We start from the raw sequence: 23460 nt of genomic DNA on the forward strand, positions 1-23460 counted from the left end.
AACCACACGAGATGTACTGTGTACCTTCCTCAACCCACAGAAGCTACCTTCTTTAACAACAAATCGGTGACGAAGACCGAGATATGGCTTTAGCGCGTCTCCGAGACCCTTATAATCCCACTTCCTCACCCGTCTCTCCGTTTCTTCTTCACCCAACCACTCAACAGCAACAGTACCGTTGGACAGTTGCTTCTCTTGCACCGCTTTTCTACTCAGTTGGTACGTCTCTCTATTGCTTCTCGTCCTCGCATTTGGCTTGCACCACGTCGGCACCCCAGACACTTCAACTCCCTCATGCGTCCGATGCTGCCCAGAGCATGTATACTGACACACCACAGGGTCACATTATACCTTTGGACTACAGCTTCAGTCGAACTCCTATTCTGCCTACTAGTTGAGTACGTCGCCTCGTCTTACTCTACACCAACAAGTGCTGACGCACATAGTCGATCCTTCTTACCGATCTGAGCTGTCATCGTCGAACTGAGCTGCGGTCGAACTCCACTGCCGGTATGTCCCCTCACCTCTCTCCTCTCTCCTCTCTCCTCCAATACAGTATGAACCCTCACTGACACAAATCAGAGCTCCCCGACCATGCCTCGCTCCACCCTCGTCGTCGCGAGTGCAGTCCTCGCACTCCTATCTCCCCTCGCCCAGGCCAAGATCAAGAGCGAAATACGCACGTACCTCTTCACCAGCGACGACTGCAATGGACCAACTATCGGCGGCAACGAGGACCTCAAACCCAACAAGTGTCACGACATTGTCAGCGGCGCCAACAGCATGAGGCCTTCCACGAACAAGCACCAGGACTGGCTCAACCAGATCAACCTCGGACAGCAAGAGTGCTGGGTCGCCACATACAAGCATCATGGCTGCGCAGGCTACCCATCAATTGCCGAAGGACTCCCTGGGGCCATCGATCAGTGCTTGTCACCACCCGAACAGTTTCTCTCCATGATGTTTGGATGTCGAGAAGCGAAGTCAGAGAACTTTACGACTACCGTCGTGGTGGTACCAACCACCGTTACCGTACCTCCGCAACTGACCAGCACCACCACCGTATATCCACAAACGATCACCGTCACCACCGTACTTCCACAAACGATCACCGTCACCACCGTACGTCCGCAAACGATCACCGTCACCACCGTACTTCCGCAACCGAATAGCACCTATATCATTCAGCAACCGATCACAACTTCCACCGTGGTCACCGAGGTTGGGATTGTCGGCTATCTCACAACATGGATGCACGCCGGCAGCTCCTTTACCAACTACGTCTCTACTATCTTGACGACTTCCACCAAGACTTTGTACTCTACGAAGAGGACTGTCCCCACCTCCATCGAGACTATCATCCCGAACCCCACGGAGATCATCCCGCTAAGACCCTTCCTCATGCCGACCTCCATAGAGACTATCACCCCGATGCATTACGGAACCGTGCTTCCTAGCTCTCGGCCCCATACCGTAACCGCCTATGTCGAAGACAGCCACTACCCGCGCGAGCGTCGCTCCGACCCTCAGCCCGAGGCCCATGCTCTGGAGCCACGCCGCAGGAGCAAGTGGAAGGGCCCTCGGATTGGTGTATGGATGAAGCACCCTTGGTCCCAGGCGGTCATCTGCTACGAATGCTACGCCAAGGCTCATGACAATCTGTGGAAGTTCGAGTGCCGCTCTGGACCGAACAACCCCGTCTCATGCGAGGGCCCGGTACCTGATCCCAACGAAACCGTCACCGTCACACATACTCCAGATGTCACGGTAACCCAGGGCGCAGCGATCACCAGCGTGTCAGTCGTTACAGTAACCGCTGGGCATGCGATTACAACGGTCATCGGCGGCAACCCAATTCAGCCAATGCAGACCATTACGCTCGGCCAGAAGGAAGCCGATCTAGAACGCCGCTCATTCCACAGGGCCGTCAGATTCACCCATCCGTGGTATCCTGGCACAGAGATGTGCGCAGATGCTGAATGGGAGGAGCGTGGATCGAAGGGGTCAGAAGTCCGAATCCAAAAACCCAAGGAAGACATGAAGAAGTGCACTCCGAAGCAGCAAGTGCAGTACATCGACGCCACTCCAGAGACGAAGACTGTCGTACTCCCTTACTCTACTGTCTCTGTGATCTTCAGCACCTCCACGGTGTATCCTCCGGCTATCGTCACCGTCGCTCCTCCGTCTATCGTCACCGTCGCTCCTCCGTCTATCGTCACCGTCGCTCCTCCGTCTATCGTCACCGTCGCTCCTCCGTCCGTCGTCACGGTCATTGGCTCTCAACCCGTGGTTACTATCACCACCATCTCGGCTCCTGCTATGGTCACCGTCACTCATAAGTTCCCTCCTGCGGCCGTCACCACAACCATATTCGCCGCCCCCGAGCCGCCTTGCACCACCGAACCCTACTCCATCAAAACTGTCTACGTCGACCCTGAGCCACCCTGCACCACCACCCCCGCACCTGTTTCCATCACAACCACAACCGTCTTCGTCGACCCCGAGCCACCTTGCGATACGGTCACCGTCGCCCCCGAGCCACCCTGCGACACGGTCACTGTCGTCGGAAGATCTGCACCCACGCCCTACACCACCCTCTACTCAAAGCGCCAACAGCTGCGTGATCTCTGAGTTGTCTCTGACTTGTCGGAGTAAAGGAGGAGGACTGCGCTGGGTTGATGATGTTGTCAAAGCATGATTCTGTTTGTATTGTTTAGTGTCGTTTCGTTAGTTGAAGTATGATTGTTGGGCCCAAGGCCACCAAGTCGCTCATGTTATCTTCTCGCATGATGTGTTCGCACTGCTTTGTGTTTGATTGAAGGTCTCGTGTTTCTGATGGCCCATTACCGAAAATACGTTATTCTCGTACTTCATCCCCGTACTTTGTCATCGAATCTAACTTCAAAGCTCTAATCATGAGAATATACATCCTTGCTACCATTGTCACCCCCCTTTCCACAATTAACCACTCTTGACAGCCCGTTGACTAACCGCCGTCGCCTCAACATCCTCCTGCAATGTCCTCGTCTGCGTCTCCTCCGATACTTTCCCACTCCCCTTCCTCTTCCTCAACTCAGCCATGGAGATGGGTGGTTTCGCCTTCCTCACCTTCTCGTCAGACGAACTCATATTGCGCATCTCTGATTCCAACTTCATCGCCAACCTTTGCAGTAACCACTGCGGCTCAGACTGATTACCCATAAGCGGACTCCTTATCCCCAGCCAACTCCAAGCATGCTTCTTCCCATCATCCGCAGAGCCGATATCAGGAGCTTCACCATCGTCATGTTTATGCGGAGTATTCGCTTTGGGCTGGCGGTGGTGCGAAGGATCGTTTTCGTCCTGGCCGATGAGGCGGAGGTAGTACTGCCACTCGTGGTACTCGTATTGTTTGGACGACGAACTTTCGACGTCTTTCATCAGCTTGCGGACTTCTTTTGCGAGGACGAAGTGGTAGAAGCGGATGTCGCGTTCGAGGTAGTCGCCGTGCTCGCCCGCCTTCTCTGCTTGCCCCAGCTCTTCTTCTTCGATGTAGGCTGCTAGTCTGTCTTCTGTGCGGTGCTCGGTTGAACCGGCAGAGTCGTTGCGGTAGCCTGCCTTTTCTTCTTCGCCAATCTTGCCAGATTTGATGCGCGTCCATCCTACTTTGAGCGCGGCGCTGAGGCCTTCTTCGTCTGGGAGGACGGTGAGGGAGCCGAGCCAGATGGTGAAGTCTTTGAAGGCTTTGATGACCGTGTCGCCCATATTGGAGATGAGAATGGTTAGTGTGGGGACGGCGAGGAGGCTCCAGAAGACCATGAAGGCTTTTCCGGCATTGCTTTCGACCACGTAGTCTCCGTAGCCGATCGTTAGGAGCGAGACGTAGGCGTAGTAGAGGGCGACGAAGTAGCTGAAACCTTGCGGCTTTTCGGAGTACATGAATACTAGAGCGCCTAGGAACCATAGTAGCATTGCGGCTGTGGTTGATAGGGCTAAGGCGGTGTATCGCCTTTTGCGCTCGGATAGTGTTTGCACGCGGCGCATGATGTGGAACTCTTGCTCTCGTCTCTGTGCTTCTGTCAAGCCCTTTGAGGAGAACTCAACCTTCTCCCATAGTGAGATGCGGATTGTTTGTGTGTCGCCATCGATAGATTTGAGAACCTTTTGTCTCTTGACTTCCATAAAGCGAGCAGCCATCTTTTGCTTTCCATGCTCTAGAATGAGGGATCGAATAGAACCAATGACCAAACCGACCGTCACTAGACCTCCAATCGCGTAAGGAATGAGGAGTGAGCGACCAGTATGGGTTTTAGGCACAAACTCCCCGCCGAAACCTATCGTGAGAAGGGTAAAGTTCGCCCAGAACACTGCATCCAGGAACATCCAGCCTTCGACGTAGGAGAATATCAGAGCGCCGATAAGCAGGTAGACCATGAAGGCGATGGTCTGTAGCATCAGCGTTCTCTGACTGGCTGTCAGCCGGAAGTCTCTAGCGTAATGTCCCTTCCACGCTCCGAAAGCAGTAAAGGCCATAAGAGATGCGATGATGAAATAGATACCCGCAGCGATGATAGCGTAGTAATACGCTTGGCTGAGAGCATGTTCTTCCATAGGCTGAATCCGGAACACAGATGACGAAGCAACCCCCACGAGCGCCATCAAAAAGAAACCAGCCAGATAGAAGCCGATAATGGTGATAGGTTGCGCAATCTCAAACGTTAATCGTCTTGACATATTGAGTAGCAAACTGATGTTCGCGCTCAGCGCAAAGACGAGCGAGACCGAATTGACCGCGATAAGCCATTTCGGATCGGTAATCTTCGAGCCGTGTCCCTCGTCGCTTCCGGGCGGGATGTATACTCGCCATTTTTCTACGAGAGCGCAGATGGAGAAGCCGTTGGCGATGGGGCCGAATGTTCCTGCTATGAGGGGACTCGCTGTGGAGGCAAACCACCATTGACTGGGTTTGTCAGCGTACGCAAAACGATGTCGGTGTACTGAGCGACATAACTTGGATCGAGATATTCCCGCTCTTCCTGCTCGGCTTGTTCGTCCTCGTCGTGGACTGTGTCATTAACATCTTGCGCTGCTGCGCCTGCTGGCTCGTCGAGGCCGGGGTCATTCATTGTCAGTCAATTGGTAGTGTGGTGAGGACTGCAGTAGACAACAACGAGTCTGGGTGCATGTTGTGTAAAGAGAAGAAAATCAAATCTGGAGATCTGGAGATCTCCTGCAGGTATGTGCACGAGGGGCGTGCATGTGAGATAACCAAGATGCGCGGGTTGTCGCGTGGACAACGCCAGGGAAGTCAGGGAGTGATGACGTAGGTCTCGCTAACTTTAACAAGCCACCAATTTCGGGTGGCTTCAAGCACAACATCAGGGAAAATTGAACGTAGAATTGTTACGATGGACGGCGGAATGCATTGGTATGATGTACTGCTAGAATACCATGTCGGCCCGAAATTCATAGGGTAACGACTTTGTAGAAGCTCGCCTAAACTACATGCGTGACAGCCTCGCGTTTAGCGGCTGACTCGGCTACGTGTCTAGCTCTCTAGGCATTTGCATGTGTGTGATGCGCAACGTCTTTTTGTAGAACTATGCTGCAGATCTTATGCAGCAATCCACAAGCGTTAGATAATGAGCTCGCCTTCGAGCTTGACATTGCTCGCCAGCCCATTGCACGCTACACAAGTAGAAGCTTACTGTGTCGACGGGATACATGTCAGAAGGAGAAACAGAAGGCATAGCCCCTAGGGTTATTGGAAGAATATATCGAAGGAACAGTAGATGTAGACTTGAGCAAGTGACAACACAGGGGACTACATGCCTATATATCTATGCGGGCGCTGTGACATGGCCTAGCATATCAGAAAATCGAGGGGCGTGCTTTACAGCGATACTTCTTGCAGGCTTTACTAAGGACAGTCTGTCGAGCTCGAGGACATTTTACCTTCTCCAATTACCAATACTATGACTCGGGCAGCTAATGAACGGGCTGGCAGTTTGCTCTATCTCCGCCTTGACCCCTCAATTGTTTGTTCAAGCCCATGCTCGTTGGATGACCGACTGTCTCGAGAGACATCAGGTGAGCATGACTCGGCCTGCTGCTATCTTCCTTCGCGACCTCGTTGAACAGCGGTTTCGTCTGAGACGTGTCGCAAGCTGGGGACATCGATCGGTATCCGAGGACAGCCTTCGGAGAGGCGAACTGGCTCAATGAATAAGAAAGATCTCGTGTGCATCAGCGGTTAGTGGCGTCGCGTGCACTGCTCCTAGGAGGTGGCAAGGTAAAAGGTGATGGGGGGTGAGTGCGGAGGTGCAAACAGATCGTCCGAGCATTTCCAGGCAGATCTGCCTGTTGCTTCGTGCTCCTAACACAGTCACCGCATTACCCTCAACGCCACATTTATAATAAGGACCCCAGCTACCGACACATAAGTACCCGTAAGTCTCTCAATGTTCTTCGACTGTCTCGCAGTCGCCTCGAGATATTCGATCAGGCCACGGTCGCGCCGTCGCGAGCATACACAAGCATGACGGCGGAGTAGCAGTCTACCTATGACTACAATGCTACCTGCTTTAGGGAGAAGCTCAACAAAGACCTAATAGCATACTAACATATAATAACAGATATATCTGCATCGCACGTCTCCGCCGTGGTAAGGTTCAACCCCCGCGACTTTTAAGTAACGCTAACGTAACATCAGATGGACAGCTCAAGATCTTCCGCGCACCACGGCGCTATGTTTCTCGGTAACCGTCTCGTCGACGGCAAGACCAAGCGCTTCGACTTGGGCGGCTTCGAGCCTACCAGCGTCACCCTCGCAAGGAGGGAGGAACGACAGAAGGCGGAACAAGAGAAGGCGGAGCGAAAGAAGGCAGCGGCGAAAGAGGCGGAGAAGGTGGTGGTGAAGAAGGCGGCCCCTACCGTCCCCAAGGTCAAGGAACGATACCCGCCGTTTCGTCTTGCAGAGGTGGAGAGGAAGAAGCCGGTTCCCGACGGCCCCAGGGGCGACGAGCAGTACATGCCGCTCCGTCCTGGAGAATCGCTGTGGGATCCGAACATGGATCCACGTCGTTACAGCAACCTCTTGGGAGGCTGGGGCAAACCGCCTGCGAAATGGAAGCGCAACAAGTAAGCCCATACCACATCGACGTGAAAGAAATCAATGCTTTTCCATTGGTGGGGAGACAACATCCTCTTGAAACACGCATGACAAACAAAGCTGACAAACGCTCAGTTGAACGAAGCATACGAGCGAGATTCTGGAGCTGAGACTGGGGCCTCCGGAACGTTTTGTATCCTTCGGCGGCTCAAAGGACTTGGACTTCGCGGCTCACAATGCAGTGGCCGGCTTCCAACACGACGGATGCGAGAGAGGGCCTCTCGTATAGAAAGAGAGCGCGCATCGTCATGGCTGTGTGTCCTTGTTATTCCCTCTCTCTTCGAGCGTGTAGCTTCGCATGTCGGGCTAGAGGCCTTCGGGCGAGGTATCCCCATGATGTGGGTTCTTCAACGAGAAGCTTCGGTCGCTCTTGAGGCGGCGGGTGCCCTGCTGGCGAATAGTGCTTGCACTCCGCAGTTTGGTAGAATCATACATTATCGCTCTAGTTGCTGGAGCATGTGCAGCTACGTGGTGTCGTCGACACGTTGGAGTACGCCGGAGTATCGTGTGCCTTCTCGACGCTAAATCATCGCGCCACAGCCCTGTCTGTCAGCTGAAGTCCCATGGTTCTACAGAAGGCTCTAGGTGTATATGACCGACGACAAGGCACCGCCGATGCATGTGGGCATGCGCGTCTGAGCCGGCGCCGTGGCGGCTGTCGAAGCTGCTGTCGGCGGTGTCGAGATCGCGAAAATAGCAGCATAGTAGTGAGAGCATCATAGTGTTCTATCATGGCACACGCGGCCGATGTGTGTCGCTGTCGTAGAGGCGGTCGTGCGGTCGCGGTCGTAAGAGCGATCGAGGGGCTCAGGAAGCTGCGGAGAAGTCTGTCAGTAGCGCCTTCCCCTGTGTACCGCAGAACGTATAGCCGACAATGACCATTCTGTCGTCGCGATCCCGGAAGTCATGGTCAAGAAGACGAACGTTACGGCTATGAGCAAAGTTGGAGTCGGCATGCAGGGCGCGTCATCGCGTGTGTGGTTCAGTCGGCCCGCCATGCATGATTCAGGCACGGTACACCAGCTCGGTTCCGGCATAGTGTCCTCCGTGGGTCACGTCTTGACGACGACTGCTGCAGACGTCTTCTGCATCTCTTCACATATTTACGACTTCTTGCGGCCGCGATTCCGGACGGTCTTACACGTCACAGGTAACATTCACTACAGAGTCGTGCTATGTGCAGACAGGCCCGTCTGGGCTACGTGTGATGCATCGAAATGTAAGTTGGTCCTACACAACGACTTGTGAGACGAAGCGAAGTCTTGACAACACTGACCTTGTGACGAATGTGAATCAGGCGATAATAGGTTCAGTACGTGTGCACATGTAAGAAGATCTCCCGTTGCATCCTTTCTATTCTTATCGACATCTCCCAATCCATTGTCAAGTCACTTCTCAGTCCTCATATTCGCAAAGCGCCCTGACTGTCACGTGTTCTAGAGGCAGAAAAGTACATCTTCATTTAAAGTAAAAGGAAATGGAGCCAATAGTTATTCGCTGCTCTCAGCAACAATTCTTCCACGTTGCTGTTGTGTGAGAAAACGGAAAGGAGCATGTCAGACGTGTACTGTTATGAATCGATCTGCATGCCCACCAAAACATCACTTTCAGTCTGATAGCATCTTTCATGCGAGGCTCGCCATCTCCATGATTCTCACTGTTATTCTCACTTGGGGCTATCACTTCGAGCGTCACTTCACCGCTATACCTGCGTGCAAGATATAGGAGCTCGCATTTCATATGGCCTGTTACTTCTTCAATTTGAGTCGCGTCGTTCATGCTTGATCCGGGATGACAGTCCACTCGTCACAGCTGCCAGAAACTACTGCGTCATCGTACAGTGCGTCGATATCATCTTGATACCGCAGGACAGATATTGGCAGTCCCTTAACTATCTCCTTCACCTATCCTCACTCACCTCAAATGTGGAAGCTTCTGGTCTCTCGCTTATCGTCGTGGTCACCCAGGCACCAGTATCTCCTTTGGAAAGCGCGCTAAGGGACGCTACTGCGCACAGCTCCTACCCTTTCTGTCCATATAAACAACGCAAGCTTTTCTCCCCACCACCTCCAACTCCCTTACCCCGCATCCCCAACTCTCACCCACGCTGCAACCAGCAGCCTCGTTCAAGCAATAGCTACACTTTCTACACACTCTACCTTCTCCCCTTATCGTCATGTCTGACGCAGGAGCTCCTGAGGCGACTGCGACCGACGCCGGCGCTGCCCGCAAGGAGCAGCAGGCTCAAGATCTTGCGCGCGCCCAGGAAGCCGGATGGAACAATCCTGTTCCTTTCCATTACGACACCGTCGTCGGTGGCACACCCGCTGAAGATGAGACCCGAGACACCGCCGTCTGGCTCTCTGACGCCGCGATCTACCAGTGGGACGACGAGTTCGGCGATGTTGGAGAGCCTAACCCCGAGCTCGAGAAGATGCTCTTCGCCGATGAGTATCTCCAGCGCGCCGGCGGTGCTATCAAGGCGCTCTCGTTCGACGTGACTCTCTCTGGTCCCACCAAGATCAGCCCCGTCCGCAACGTAAGTCACTGCAACTTTTGGGCCTGAAGGTCTTCGCGTACTCCATTGCTAACTTGTATCAGTTCGAAGATGCAGGTCTCCACCCGATCATGCTTGAAAACGTCAAGCTGTGCCAGTACAAGTACCCGACTCCGATCCAGTCCTACTGCATCCCTGCTATCCTGACTGGACACGACGTTGTTGCCGTTGCACAGACTGGTAAGTCGCCTCGTCCTCACTCACTCTGCTTCTTACTAACATTGCCTAGGTTCCGGCAAGACTGCTGCGTTCCTCCTTCCGATCCTGTCCAAGCTCATGGGCAAGGCCCGTCAACTCGCTGCTCCGCGCCCGAACCCGGTCCGCTACAACCCTCTCACCGACAAAGTCCGTGCGGAGCCGCTCGTCCTGGTCGTCTGTCCTACGCGTGAGCTTGCTTGTCAGGTAAGTTTCCATCATATGAACTACATGCTGAACGTATACTGACCTGGTTTCGTGATAGATCTTTGACGAGGCGCGTCGTCGTAGGTACCCCAGTACGATATTCATGTGAGACACATACTGACTTCATACCCTCCGTTTAGTGTGCTACCGCACTATGCTGCGTCCTTGCGTCATCTACGGTGGCGCCCCCAGCAGGAATCAGCGGGAACAGCTCGAGATGGGCTGTGACATTCTCATCGCGACTCCGGGTCGCCTCATGGACTTCATGTCCAACATCAACCTGCTGTCCTTCAACCGCCTGAAGTAAGTCAAGCAATCTTGTAAGGTGCTTCATAACTGACTGACACGAACAGGTTCACCGTAATCGATGAGGCTGACGAGCTCCTTTCTTCTGGTTGGGAAGAGGCCATGGAGAAGTTGTTCGCTGGTTCAGGTATGTCGACACATCCTCCCCAGCATGGACTTCCAAGAATTACTTGCTCGATCAGCTTTTGTATCATCTACTGACAACCGCTTAGACCAGAACGACGACGCCGACCACACGTATCTCATGTTCTCCGCCACATTCCCCAAGTCAGCTCGTCGTCTGACACGTGAATACATGGATGAGGATTGCGTTCGTATCAGTATGTTTTCATCTCCCCTGCTTAACGAATAGCCCACTGACAATATACAGAGGTCGGTAGGGTTGGCAGCACCCACCAAAACATAACACAGCAAGTCATCTTCGCCGAGGAGAGCGCCAAGAGCCAGGCACTGTTTGACTTGATCTTCAGCGAAGGCCCTCAGCGGTACGTACAATCCCCTCTGACATCTACGACGAGCGCAAGATGCTAACTCTGTCACTACAGCACCCTCGTCTTCACCAACTCCAAGGTGAAGTGCGACATGGTCGATGACTTCCTGTACAACAAGGGAATGCCTGTCACCTCGATCCACTCAGACCGCACACAGCGTGAGCGTGAAGATGCTCTTCGCTCATTCCGTACCGGCCGCTGCCCCATTCTCGTCGCTACCGGAGTCACTGCGCGTGGTCTGGACGTCGCCAACGTCAAGCATGTAATCAACTACGATCTTCCGTCAACCATGCATGACGGCATTACTGAGTATATCCACCGCATCGGCCGTACCGCGCGTATCGGTAATGAGGGCAAGGCGACGTCCTTCTTCAACGACCGCAACGAAGATATTGGCGAAGACCTCTGCAAGATTCTGTGCGAGAGCAAGCAGGCAATTCCAGAGTTTCTCCAAGAGCACGTGCCCGAGGATCCCAACACTATCGAGTGGCACGACGGCACTGACGATGAGTCTGATGACGGTCTTGGTGGTGGCTTTGGCGGTGGTGACGCGGGAGGTTTCGACGCTGAGGCTACTGGCTTCGGTGGAGAGGCTGCCGCTGACACTGGATTCGGTGGCGATGACGGCGGTTTCGGTGGAGGTGGAGGAGGCTTCTCTGCTGATGCCGACGCCGACGACAAGGCCGCTGCCTGGTAAGCTGCTTTGGTTCTCCAAAGCCCTTCACCTTCTTCCAAAAGTGCTTAGCTAGCCTGCTCCATGCGGCTTGCTTTCATCGCCTGCGTCTCCACGGCTCCAGGCTGAGTACTCGGGTCAACGATTCACGCTTCACGATATGACGCGAAAACGACTTCTCTTTCGCGGTGGTCTAGGGCCTTGCATATGAGTTGCAGGGTGCAGTACCGCTGATATGTGGCATGACGATCATGATCAGCTAGTCTACATATACCAAATGTCAGAGTAAATCTGCAAATTATGTTCTTGTCAATGCTTTTGTGATGTGACGTTCGGTACTTTTGACATTGCCAGGTCTAGCAACAAGCGCGTTCACTCAACGGGTCCTTCTCGCATAGGCGTATGCCCCGGAGTTGTCAAAACCAGATTCAGAAGGTATCTACATTGGGCATGAACTGACACAAGACAGTGCTAATGGGAAGTACCCAGGTGTGGTGGATGACCCCTGCGATGCTTCGCGCAATCAAGCTTTGGCCTAGCCGGGGCCGGCTTGAAACACCATCAACAATTTCGGCAACGCACGATCTCCCTGTATCGCATCGCAGCGCGAACAACATCTGACGTCACACCCGACCATGGCTTCCGTGCCTTCCAGCTGGGCACACAGTCCGCGTCCCCCTTAGTCCTTTTGAACGCGCAACGCACATTGCTCACTCAGCATTCAATGCGTGACGCAGCCGCATACAACGAGTCCTCCGCGTCATGAACGCCGTCGCCCTGTCTACCTCCGTGTCGTAATCACGATGAGCAGCTATTTCCATTCGATTGCCTATTTTTTCCGCCTCCCCTTCCACATACAATGGCGGTAGGCTATTCCGTAATAAATAATGCGCGAGGCCGACACTGACTGCATCCAGCACTGCGCTTGTCCAAATACCGCGATTCGTTCCTCTCTCCATCCTACACGTCACGTCGCCTAAGGGGCCGCATCCTTTCCTCATATCGCTGCCGAGTCGGAAGGACAACCTCATCTACTGCTACGTCTTTGTTCCGCCGAAACCGGTCGATCTTGATGGCAATGGCGACCAGGAGAGGAAAGAGACTGGGGAATGGCGTGTGCCTGTGGTGCTGGATTTTCATGGTATGGAACTCGCATGTCTCTGAGAACGCTCATGACTAACAAAACCAGGCGGAGGCTTCATAATGGGATCGCCCTTGGAGCAAGCCCCATATGCGTCGATGATGTCGCGTGAGCTCGGCGCCGTAGTCATCAGCGTGTCCTATCGCATCGGACCCTTCCACCAATTCCCCGCCGCTATTCACGACGCGGAAGACGTGTTGTCCGCGATCCTAGACACGAGTGGAGTTTCGAAAGCCGGCAAGGTCCTTAGAGAGGAAATTCAGCGATACTACTCCATAGTACGGGATGGCGCACTGGAAAAGAAGAAGAAGGAACCTCTTGCACCGCACCTTGAGCACGTCAAGACCATCACCCTCGACCCTACACGTCTCGCGATCTCAGGCTTCTCAGCAGGAGGAAACATCGCCTTGAACATGGCTATATCAGTACCGCCCTGTCCTGAGCTCGGCATGTCGACTACATTCGGTCCTCGCTCGCGCACGAATGACCCTGCGCATGCAGACACCATGTCGCCTATCATGCCCGAGAACCGCAGAGCCACGATCCTAGACGACCCCTTCGAGTCGTGGCCTTCTCTCCTCCCTCCCGCTCAAGCACAGCCCCGCATGCTGCCGCTCCTCCTATTCTACCCTTCGCTCGACGCACGCCTACTCCCACACGAACGTCCCATGAAGCCCTTACCCAACGCGCTAAGACCAGACGACCACCACAAACAGAAGCCAAAAGCACCTGGCCTATTCTCAATCATGGGCCCGACCTACCTCCCGCGCAAACTACGACCGCACCCGCGAGCCAGCCCTGGCTTGAACGACCCAATGCACATCCAGAAGAACGCCGCCATCCTCCTCGTCCTACCCGAAAAAGACACCCTAGCCGTGCAAAGCGACGTCTGGGTCGACAAGATGAACAACAACGACTGGAACGGGCCTGTACGCTTCGGCGACGGGCGCTCGGGCGACTGGGATGGACGCCAAGGTGGACAAGCGGGATCGGACAATGTACCCAGTAGCCAGAACGGAGGCATGGAAGTGTGGCACGCGCCTGGGTGTAGGCATGGTTGGACGCAGTTTCCGGATACTTTTGTACCTCAGCATGAGCGCAGTGAGAGGGAATTGGTGTTTGCACGGACGCTGGATTTTGTCAGGGATAATTGGAGGAAGGAGTTGCAGGTTGAGAAGCGGCAGTTGGGGAATCAGATTCAGGAGTTGAGAAGGCTGAGTATACCTGGTGAGGATGTGCGAGGGGGGTAGTGGGTTCATATCGTTGGTATGATTCGACTCGTACTGTTGGTCAACATGACGAGCGAGTATATGCATTTGTAGGTGTTGTAATGAACGTATCATTCCAAGGGTGAAATATTTGCTTACGCATTGGTTCTGGGTTGAGACGATGATCAACATGATTATCCTCAACAGCAAGCATTTGTTCCAGCATTGTGATATCGGGCGGTACACCAGTCAGTCTCTGGCACTGCATTCGATACAAGAGAAGCAGGTAGGCAACATATCATCCCAAATCCCACAAAGGACTTACATCAGCTCAAAGTCCAGCGATTACTTACCTCGTTACAAGCACGCTGGTACAAGCGACATGCCCGCTACATCGACCTTTCTAACTCGCCTTTCTTGCTTGCGACGTTACATTACAATGACTTAACACATTTCCCTATACGCCTACTATACCATACCCCCCACACAAAAATCCCCAGAATCACCCCAGCTTACTACACACATGGCCTTCAGTCTCCTGTGTTCGGTATTACTCGCAGTGGATCAGCGGGTCGTGAAACAAGCAGATGACTAGGAGAAATGCCGAGGCGCTTGGCTGAAGTAAGGAGTGTCTTGGGGGGAAGGTTGTGTGTTGCTTAGGCGGCTTGGCCCCAAGTGCGGGATGGACGGGACGTTGTTGTGTGACGGTGGGTGATGGGTGAGATGGGATTGGTGCGGTAGAGAAGGGGGGAAGGAGGGATAGAGTGTCTGGTGATGTGGAATGATAGTACGATGTGAACGGCCAGGTCTAGAGGTGTGCAGACATACTGTAGTGCTGTTGATATACTTCTTCACCCATTACGGATCAAGGGTCTTGTTCGCAGCAAAGCAACATCCCAGTCTGTCACTGCTAGCTCTTCGCATGTCGCGACGAGCAACCCAGCTTCTAACGTTTTAGCCAGTTTGAAACCACACTGCACATTTCAGGCAAGTATGGCGCAAGCAAGCAACATTAGTACAGTACGCGCGCCGCTGCCGAGTCTAACTAGCAAATGAGGGGTAACCCTAACTCAAGTACATCTAACATCTAACTCTCCACATTCCAACACGTGGTGCTGGTGGAGGAGAGCGCCGATGTATGTGTGTTTACGACGCTGCTGATATCACGCGCATGTGAGGATAGGTTGTTCGGGAATGGGAAGGGAGGAACTACGTCATATTGCGATGCAGAGACAAGGATCAGATGTAAGAGGGCGGCAGACAACTGTTCAGGCCTGACCGCAAGTAGCAAGCCGTGCCGGATACCGGGTAATACCCAAGCTGTCGTACTGTACACTGCGTAAGTTGTGTGGGGTACCTTTTCTTCCTACACAGCCGTAGCAGATACGTATGGGAGGAGTACGAAGCAACAGGACGCTGGTATTGGCGCGAAAACCACGCGTGGGGGTTGTTAAGCAGGAGCGTCACGCGTCATGGGGTACGGGTGCCTTCCCCGCGAATACAATGTCGGCGATTGGGACAGGCTCGTTTGGAGCCGGCTGAGGCGCTTGCTGGCGAAATGTTATACTGCGTCTCAGCGAACGGAACCCCAGACGTGAGATGGACCCTCTTGCTGGGCACTGCACGACAAGTATCGTGCAGCTGCAGATTGGCGGCAGAGCGCGGTGGGTTAAACCGGTATCCCGTTCTTGAGGCTTGAATGGAGTCAGATGATGGACTACTTTCTACAGTGTAGACGCGTCCTCTTTGGACTAAGGTGAGGCGCGGGTGTAGGAGAAGCGGTCAAGTAGCGGTGTGGAGGTGGTAGCAAGAGATGAAGTGCCATGTGGAGCTGAGAGAAGGGAGAAGGAAGGAGTTATGGAGATATGGAGACATGGAGACATGGCGAGAAGTGAGGCATTTGAGGAAGACGGTATCAAGCCGCTGTGCTTGGGGTTGAGCAGAGAGCGTGCATGTGGTCGTGTTGATGCATGCGACGTCGGACAGATGGTACAAAAGAAGGTGTGAGGGCTGGCTAGCGGGGCGTTGTCGGCGGCGTCGCGTTGATCAGGGTCCTGCTTCCGAAGCTTGCGGAAAGCAGCATGGCATGGGCTGCGCTGCTCGATTGCGTCTTGCATCGGCTGTGCTGGAAGGATGAAACCTGCTTTGGCATACTCCCAGGTGCTGGAGTATTCTAGTCGCAGATGTCATCTCCGCACTGACAAGGGGAGGAAGTCAATCATCAACAACAAAGGCGATAACAAAGCAATACAAAGGTCGCAACAAAGTTCATTGATTGTTGATGAGTGAGGGTGACTGCGCGCAGAGATTGCCGAATCTGACGGCCAAAGGGCTCGTGTCACGGAAGTGCAGGTGTGGCAGCGTGAGCAGGTGCATTGCTAGACCAGTGCACAATTGACAAAGGCCAGGCGTGGCATTGGCTGCGCGGGCGTGGGCGCGAATTAAAATGCCGGCTACCCACTGTTTGTGCTTTGCAGACCATCTGGTGCCGAGCCGCCAGAGCGCATATCAAATTCCTCGCTCCCTCTCTCCTACGACCAGTCCCACCTGCGTTGCGCCACTACTGTTGCAGTCTGAAGTCGCCTGACAGCACAGCTTGGCCTTCGATCTGCACCGTCCCTAGCACCGCTCACTCGCGCACTTGTCAACGGGCCCTCTGCTAGCCTGCGGCCCGTCGCCACACGTCGCTGTCGCTGTGGGAACTCGACCTCATCCTCTCCAGGTACCCCTTCCCACTCGACACTGCCCGACGCTTGTCGCTTCTGACACGTCTTCGAGCCCGCTTCTAGTTCCACCCAAGGCTCCTCACACACAGCTCCACAATGTTTCTGTCCATATTATAACACTTCGCCTCACTGGGGCCCCACTCTCCCACACACCCATCCATACCGCCCAGCAGTAATCCGCCGAACCGCCTCTAATTGCATTGCACTCGACACGATCGACATAGCACGCCGCCTGCTCTAACGAGGGTCCAGGAACGCTGCCGCAGGTGCATTGCGCCAAAAAGAAATCGGTGAAACGCCTCACCCGCTTGCATCACGACCACACAACTTCACTATTACGGCATCACTTCGAAATATCATTCGCACTCCGCAATTGAATCTGATACACGAGCTTGCACCGACCCCACGCACGTTCCTCGATCGATACACCACCGACTACAGAACACATGGCGAACGAGCAGGATTACTTTGCTAGACAGGGCGCGTTGCAAACAAACACACAGCAGAACATGTCGAATACATGTCCCCCAGATATGACAGCAGAGGAGGAGGCGGTCGGCGACCTAGACGAACCCCCTGAACCTCGCGCGCAACGCCCTGCGCCCCTGGTACTCCAGCATTCCTCCTCCACATCCTTCACCAAATCGAAACCCGTAATCGATCGCAAAGCATCACTCCTTACCTCCGCGCTCAAGTCGGGCTCGAACGCGAGCTCGCCCGTTGAGGAACACTCGGATGCGAGCCCCGTCCGCGGCATGTCGTGCGTCTCGACATGGAGTAACAACAGCGGCACCGCAGATCTCACTAGCGATGGAGGCTTCACGAGCCCTGGCACACGGCCCTGCACGCCGAGCCCGCCACTTCCTTCGGCAGCGTTCCACAGCATGCTGCCCACGTTCAACAACAAGCCGTTGGAGCTACCCATCTCCGTGGTCTCACACGACGACGAGAACATCACCCCAGTACCCAAGACCGCGCTTGCTCAGAGCACCGAGCAGAGCATCGAGGCTGTTCTGGGAAGGAAGAGGCGCATCATGTTTGCGTGCGGGCCCAAGGAGGACAAGAAGCCAGCAGAGGCACCTGCGAAGCCCGCCCCTGCTCCTCAGGCCGAAGAACCTCCCAAGCGCGTCTGCACCATCAAGTTCGCGTGCCCGTCTAAGCCATCGACAGAAGCAGCGCCGAAACCCCGCCGCATGGCCAGCCCCGCACCGCCACCACGCCGGATACCCTCGTCTCCCAAGCCAACCACCAAAGTCCATCGCGACTCCGATTCTACGGTCCGCAACAATTCCCCCGTGAGCGTGCGCAAAGTCCGCCCGGTTGACCACACGCGGCGCTTGAGTTCCAACTCCGACCTCGCCCGCTGTGAAGCATACCGCTTCCATGAGTTTGCTAGCTCAGAAGAGGAGGTCGAAGAGTGGACTCAAGAAGTTACCTGCCATCGAAGCCGGCTTACAGTTCAGGATACGCTCAAGATTGAGAACAATCTGCGTAAGCTAGGCGAGGAGGTCGCTGAAGAGGAGGCCATCGATGAAGAGGACGAGGACGACGATGAGGACAACGTCGAAATGGATGACGACGATGACGATCTGCTAGACGACGATGAAGACGATGCCGCGTACAGCGATGCGACTGATGAGGGTTTCCAGACTGATGATGAGAACGGATTTGCCGTCTCAGATGATGACAGCGATGCCGGGTCTGACTACGACTGGTGGGCGCCTGGAGCATCAACTGCAGCGACATCTGTAGAGCATCTGGAACAGCTTCGACTGAAGACTCACCGAACCGTCTCTGAATCATCGATTGGGTCTTTGGAGAGCCGCGAGGGTCTCAAGATCATGGACAAGCCTTCCAAGCGCAGAAAGTCATCGAAGCCAGTCAACATCCGCGTCCCCACCCCTGAGCTGCCCGACAGCACAGACTTCGTCTGCGGTACGCTTGATGAGGATAGGCCAGCTGAAGCGGCGTACATGTCGACACTCGAACGTCGACGTGCAGCCAAGCACAAGCCTACTCCACAGGACATTGACCCTACGTTCCCGACATCGGATCCGGAGCTTCCTGACGATGATGAGGATGAGGTTTCTGAAGATGAGAAAGCTTCCGAGACTGATCATCTCATGATTCATGGCCGCATGGACCCTGTCAACATCGATGGACGAGGTCGCCGCAAAGAGGTTTCAAAAAAGCGTTCTCCTCTGCCATCACCGAAGCGCTTGCGATCACCTCCACCCGCAAAGCGCGCTGTGCACCGTTCTCCCCCACCACGAAAGCTGTTTGGAAACTCCCCCAAGCGCCACCATTCTCCTCCGCCTCCAATGCGCCTCAGGTCTCCGCCACCTACACGTCGCGGCTCCGTCAACCCCGTGACCATGACCACACGTCAGCGCAGCGACACCTCCATCCGCTTCGCCGGCATCGCCGAGCGCCCTGCACCCACAGTCTCAGCCTCCGTCCCACGCACCCCCATCACCATGCGCAACCCATTCGACCTCGACGAGGACGAAGACGCCGACGGTTCCGACATGCCCATCCGCCGCGCCATCGACATCAAAGTCGGGCTCGAGAAGAAGAGGCAACGTCGCAAGGAGAAGCTGTACCGCAAGCAACACCGCAAAGGTGCCAAAGAAAAGCGTCCCGCTCCCGGTCGCGGTGCAGAACGCATGCGCGAGATGGGACTCGCGGTACACGCTCACAAAGGCAAGACAAATGCCTTTCAACCGTTTGGTATCCGCAAAGATGCGGATGAGGAGGACATGCACGTGCTGTCGGCATAAGCGGCAGACGTGTTGTACAGGTGAGGATCAGCGCCGCCGTATACATTCGGCAACTTTACATGCTCCCTGCAGTCTGTTGTAGGGCTTGTTGGTCGCTGATCCCACTTCTTTCGCTCGCGTCGGGTCTAGCTTAAGTAAAGCGGACAGACAACGCAGCGATTTCAACTTCTTAGGCCCTTGTTTTTCCCTTCTTTGCCTACTTACCTTCTTTTTCGAGCTTCTTTCACTACTTCAGGCTTCTCATGTACATAGCCTTTTTATCCATATTCTTGCCCAATCATCTTCAGTGTGGCCTCTTCACGTTACATGGTTTTAGTGTCTCTTTTGTTGGTCTTGACTATTGCATCTAGGTGTTTCGCGTAGCATTGATGGCCTCCTCGTAAGGTATAGCGGGTTGAGCGCCGGTTGGGGAGTTTGTGAATTCATAGTATGGGATTCGAGGATCCTGTGATTGATTACTGTGTTATCGATGTGTTCGAAATACTCTGCAATGTTTGACTGCATGTCCATCACAATCATAAAGGCCAACGTCCTCACAATCTGCCATGACTCTCGTGTGCTCCACCCGTCACACATAACATGGTTCGATGATGTAAGGGTACTCCACAACCGGCACTTGCGCAGATGCAGACATGCAACGGGTGACCCACTACCCACGAGCGTAACAACCATGGAACCGACCCACGACCCACAAACGCAGAAGAATTTAATGCCCGATGGATCAACACCTGCTTTGACGTCGGTTACATTTCAACTGCCGGGGGACGCTACGAACCAAGTATATGTAGGTGTATGAATATGCGCTATGCGAAGACGTACGCGTCCTACCGTATTAACTTGTATGGAGCTAAATAGGTGTATCCGCTCGCGCTCGCAGTAATGATGATACCGAGACTATTGCCATCCTCAATAGTCTCGACAATACACCTAGACACGTTGAAGCAGGTGGCTTGAATGACATCAAGGAAATGCAGGTGGGTCGCGTGCGCCACCTTACTGGATTGGGCTGGCAGGTGCTAGAGGCCGCGCGTGCTTCAACAGTTCCAAGGTAAGCGCGCGCAGGGTCGCATCTCACGACGGATGCAGTGCGGTTGTGCTGGTATACTGTGATAGTTGCACCCTGAGTTCCACGGGGGGCCTGAAGTTGATAGACGAGGATCCTATGCTCGTATTCGCATCGTGCAGCGGGTGCAGCCGAATGCTTGACATACCCGTGGACGACAGAAACGCGTGGGGAAGGCGGGGCGTGTGTGGTGGAGGTTATTTGTACAGTACTGTATGCAGGTATAGTCTATATTCTTCTTGATTTCGCACTCGAGGTTAGAGTATCTGCTTGCGAACAATCTGGAGGCATGATGTTGAGGTAACGACGAGGTGCATGTGAGGCGTCGGTACCTTCTCGCCCCTGTCATACGTACTACTGTAATGTACTAAGCGTTGACCGATCTAAATATCCCGCCGCGCACTGCACTCCGCAACGCCCTCACCGTATCTCCCATTGGGGGCAACCCGTCTTGTCCATCACCATGCCAACTCCACCGTGAAGCGTCTATCGTCATTCCTCCCGCCGGCTGTCCCCATCGCCGCCCCTCTTCTTTTTCACAACCGTCTTTGGAACCCTTCACCTCTGCCAGTCGCGTGCCAACCCTCGTTCCTCGTCGACGCCGTCATAGCGCTTCGCTTCCCTTTCACTTGTACATATTCATATTGGTAGTGTCGCCATCCATGTCGCCTCCAGCCACGCTCCGAAGCTCCCCAATTTCGATAATATAGACACGCGCGACCGACTTCGCTCGCGTGTCCACGCTACCCGCACCTCCCCATCGTCGCTCCGGTTCACGTCGCCCGGATCCCACCAGCACCCATGCTCATGAAGAAGATGTGGATAGTGGAGGAGCGGAAGGACAAGACTGTATACCGTCGCCGCTGTCCGACCGGCGGAGAAGTCCTCTCCTTCTTCTTCGTCTCGGCATGCGCCCTGCTCTTCCTCATCATCTGCACTATTCTCTACGGCACGCGCACACAGAACCCGTCCTTGCCCCCGCTGGTCAAGGAGTACATGCCCGCTGGCCGCTGTTTATGCGAGTTTAGTACGACTTTCTCCTGCGACACTTGTCTCGATTGCGCTGCAAACCAGGCTATTCTCACGACTAATGCGACCGAGTTGGAGGAACATGGGCTGTGGACTTTTACGTATCCAAGGGATAAGAATAATTATGGGCTAGATGAGGCGCAGTGCGATAGCGCTTTTCCGGGGCAATATGAGGATATTGAGCGTGCGGTCAAGGTGCGGAGTCGCTGGGGTAAGGTGACGCAGGCGGATCTCAATAGCTTCGAGCTTACGAAGGGGATGGTGAGGGCTATGGTTTACGATAGGGAGGTTTGTTGAGTCCTGGACAATTGGAAAGTGCTGCGCGCATGCTAACGGACAACAGCTCTACATCCTCGAGACTCACATGGTCGATAACGTCAACCGCCAAAAAGCCATTGCAACTCTCAGCGCTATATACCGCGCCGTTCTCGCCGCCCCCTCAACCGCCGTTATCCCAAACATCGAATTCGTCTTCTCCGTAGAGGACCTCCCTGCGCAACCCCACAAACCGATATGGTCCCTCACCCGCCGCGTCCAAGACCACAACCTCTGGTTAATACCCGACTTTGGCTTCTGGAGCTGGGACATGCCCGCGCTGGGTACACTGGACGAAGTCGCTCAAGAAGCAGTACAACGGGAAGCCGTCGAGTCCTGGGACCAAAAGATCGAGAAGCTAGTCTGGAGAGGCAAAATCACTTTCGCGCCTAAGCTGCGGAGAGCGCTCCTCGATGCAGCAAAAGGCAAGCCATGGAGTGATGTAGGCCAACTCAAGTGGACGGATCCAAATTTCAAAGAGCAGTTTCTCGGGCCGGTGGATCAGTGTAATTACATGTTCATTGCTCACGCCGAAGGTATTATACCCCCAACCACTATCAGAGTTCTGCATACTAACAACCCCATTCAGGGCGTTCCTACTCCGGCTCCCTAAAATACCGCCAACTCTGCCGCTCCGTAATCGTCTCGCACAAACTGCAATGGATACAACACCACCACTACCTCTTCCGCTCCAACGGCTCCAACCAGAACTTCGTCGAAGTCGAACGCGACTTTTCCGATCTAGCATCCGCTATGGAAGACCTGCTCGATCACCCAGAAAAGGCGAAGCGCATAGCGGATAACTCGGTGCAGGTATTCAGGGAAAGATATCTGACGCAAGCAGCGGAAGCGTGTTATTGGCGCAAGCTCATGAAGAGGTGGAGGGATGTGGTTGATTGGGAGCCTGTGTTGTTTGCTGGGAGTGGGGAGGATGGGATGGCGAAAGAGAGGAATAGGGTGAGGAGGAGGGGGGTTAGGTATGAGACGTTCATGTAAGTTGCCTCGGACTCGAGTAAAAAGTGAAGATCCGGTTGGCTAACAAATCTGGCAGGCTTTACGAACCCAAAGTCCAACTTTCGTACCCGGAATCGGCGCATTGAGCTTGAAGTCTCAGACTCGCTCGCATACTTATATAGCAGCTGACCTTGTTTGGCCGGTGTTACACCTTCTGGAGTATAGGCGGGATAGCTACTTGAGAGCGTTTATACCCCTTTCGCGTCTGCGAATCTTGTTTACTTGTTTGTCCGATGGGAGGTTTTTAGAAGAGGGAAGTAAAAGCGATGTTAACTAGTTACGATACTATGTAGAGTAATACGTAATATGGCATTAACCTAAACATACCAATCTTCACATGCATAACACGTGTACGTATTGGGTGCATTTGACTTGATACACACGGCTACAGTACTGTGTCAGAGCTATTGAATCTGCGACACATGGAAAAAGCTACTTCAGACTTCATGTGAGTGCAGACAAAGTAAGAGAGGGAGTTGGATACATGTAATGTTTTGCTATTGACACATAATCTCGTAGACCTTCCATGCTAATCCCAGACCACCCATAGGTATTCCCCGCTTGGCTGTTCCCAACGGTGCTGATCGTCCCTCAGCCACCATGTG

The 23460-nt window shown here is 54.1% G+C and overlaps 6 protein-coding genes across 6 annotated transcripts; 5 read left to right on the forward strand and 1 right to left on the reverse strand.

Annotated features, from left to right (window-relative positions):
* Nucleotides 1–294: 294 nt before the first annotated feature.
* Nucleotides 295–2631, forward strand: J4E88_002479 (uncharacterized protein; the record flags this gene model as incomplete). Its single annotated transcript, XM_049396140.1, has 3 exons — nucleotides 295–298; nucleotides 470–510; nucleotides 583–2631. 3 exons carry the CDS (start codon nucleotides 295–297, stop codon nucleotides 2629–2631), a joined length of 2094 nt encoding a protein of 697 aa, XP_049258544.1.
* A 330-nt stretch (nucleotides 2632–2961) lies between these two features.
* On the reverse strand, nucleotides 2962–5105 carry J4E88_002480 (uncharacterized protein; the record flags this gene model as incomplete). The annotated part of the gene is made up of 2 exons (XM_049396141.1): nucleotides 2962–4898; nucleotides 4958–5105. 2 exons carry the CDS (start codon nucleotides 5103–5105, stop codon nucleotides 2962–2964), a joined length of 2085 nt encoding a protein of 694 aa, XP_049258545.1.
* A 1586-nt stretch (nucleotides 5106–6691) lies between these two features.
* J4E88_002481 (uncharacterized protein) lies at nucleotides 6692–7123 on the forward strand (the record flags this gene model as incomplete). The annotated part of the gene is made up of 1 exon (XM_049396142.1): nucleotides 6692–7123. The coding sequence occupies one exon, from the start codon at nucleotides 6692–6694 to the stop codon at nucleotides 7121–7123; it is 432 nt and encodes a 143-aa protein (XP_049258546.1).
* Nucleotides 7124–9326: 2203 nt separating this feature from the next.
* Nucleotides 9327–13970, forward strand: J4E88_002482 (uncharacterized protein; the record flags this gene model as incomplete). The annotated part of the gene is made up of 11 exons (XM_049396143.1): nucleotides 9327–9689; nucleotides 9752–9887; nucleotides 9937–10109; nucleotides 10168–10189; nucleotides 10250–10412; nucleotides 10463–10542; nucleotides 10628–10735; nucleotides 10786–10900; nucleotides 10961–11599; nucleotides 12497–12720; nucleotides 12769–13970. The coding sequence occupies 11 exons, from the start codon at nucleotides 9327–9329 to the stop codon at nucleotides 13968–13970; spliced, it is 3225 nt and encodes a 1074-aa protein (XP_049258547.1).
* Nucleotides 13971–17409: 3439 nt separating this feature from the next.
* On the forward strand, nucleotides 17410–19434 carry J4E88_002483 (uncharacterized protein; the record flags this gene model as incomplete). Its single annotated transcript, XM_049396144.1, has 2 exons — nucleotides 17410–17414; nucleotides 17442–19434. The coding sequence occupies 2 exons, from the start codon at nucleotides 17410–17412 to the stop codon at nucleotides 19432–19434; spliced, it is 1998 nt and encodes a 665-aa protein (XP_049258548.1).
* A 1864-nt stretch (nucleotides 19435–21298) lies between these two features.
* J4E88_002484 (uncharacterized protein) lies at nucleotides 21299–22837 on the forward strand (the record flags this gene model as incomplete). The annotated part of the gene is made up of 3 exons (XM_049396145.1): nucleotides 21299–21814; nucleotides 21870–22377; nucleotides 22431–22837. The coding sequence occupies 3 exons, from the start codon at nucleotides 21299–21301 to the stop codon at nucleotides 22835–22837; spliced, it is 1431 nt and encodes a 476-aa protein (XP_049258549.1).
* Between the last annotated feature and the right edge of the window lie 623 nt (nucleotides 22838–23460).

Source organism: Alternaria novae-zelandiae (genome assembly GCF_023758075.1).
Source record: "Alternaria novae-zelandiae strain BMP 2774 chromosome Unknown scaffold_3, whole genome shotgun sequence".
NCBI lineage: Eukaryota > Fungi > Ascomycota > Dothideomycetes > Pleosporales > Pleosporaceae > Alternaria > Alternaria novae-zelandiae.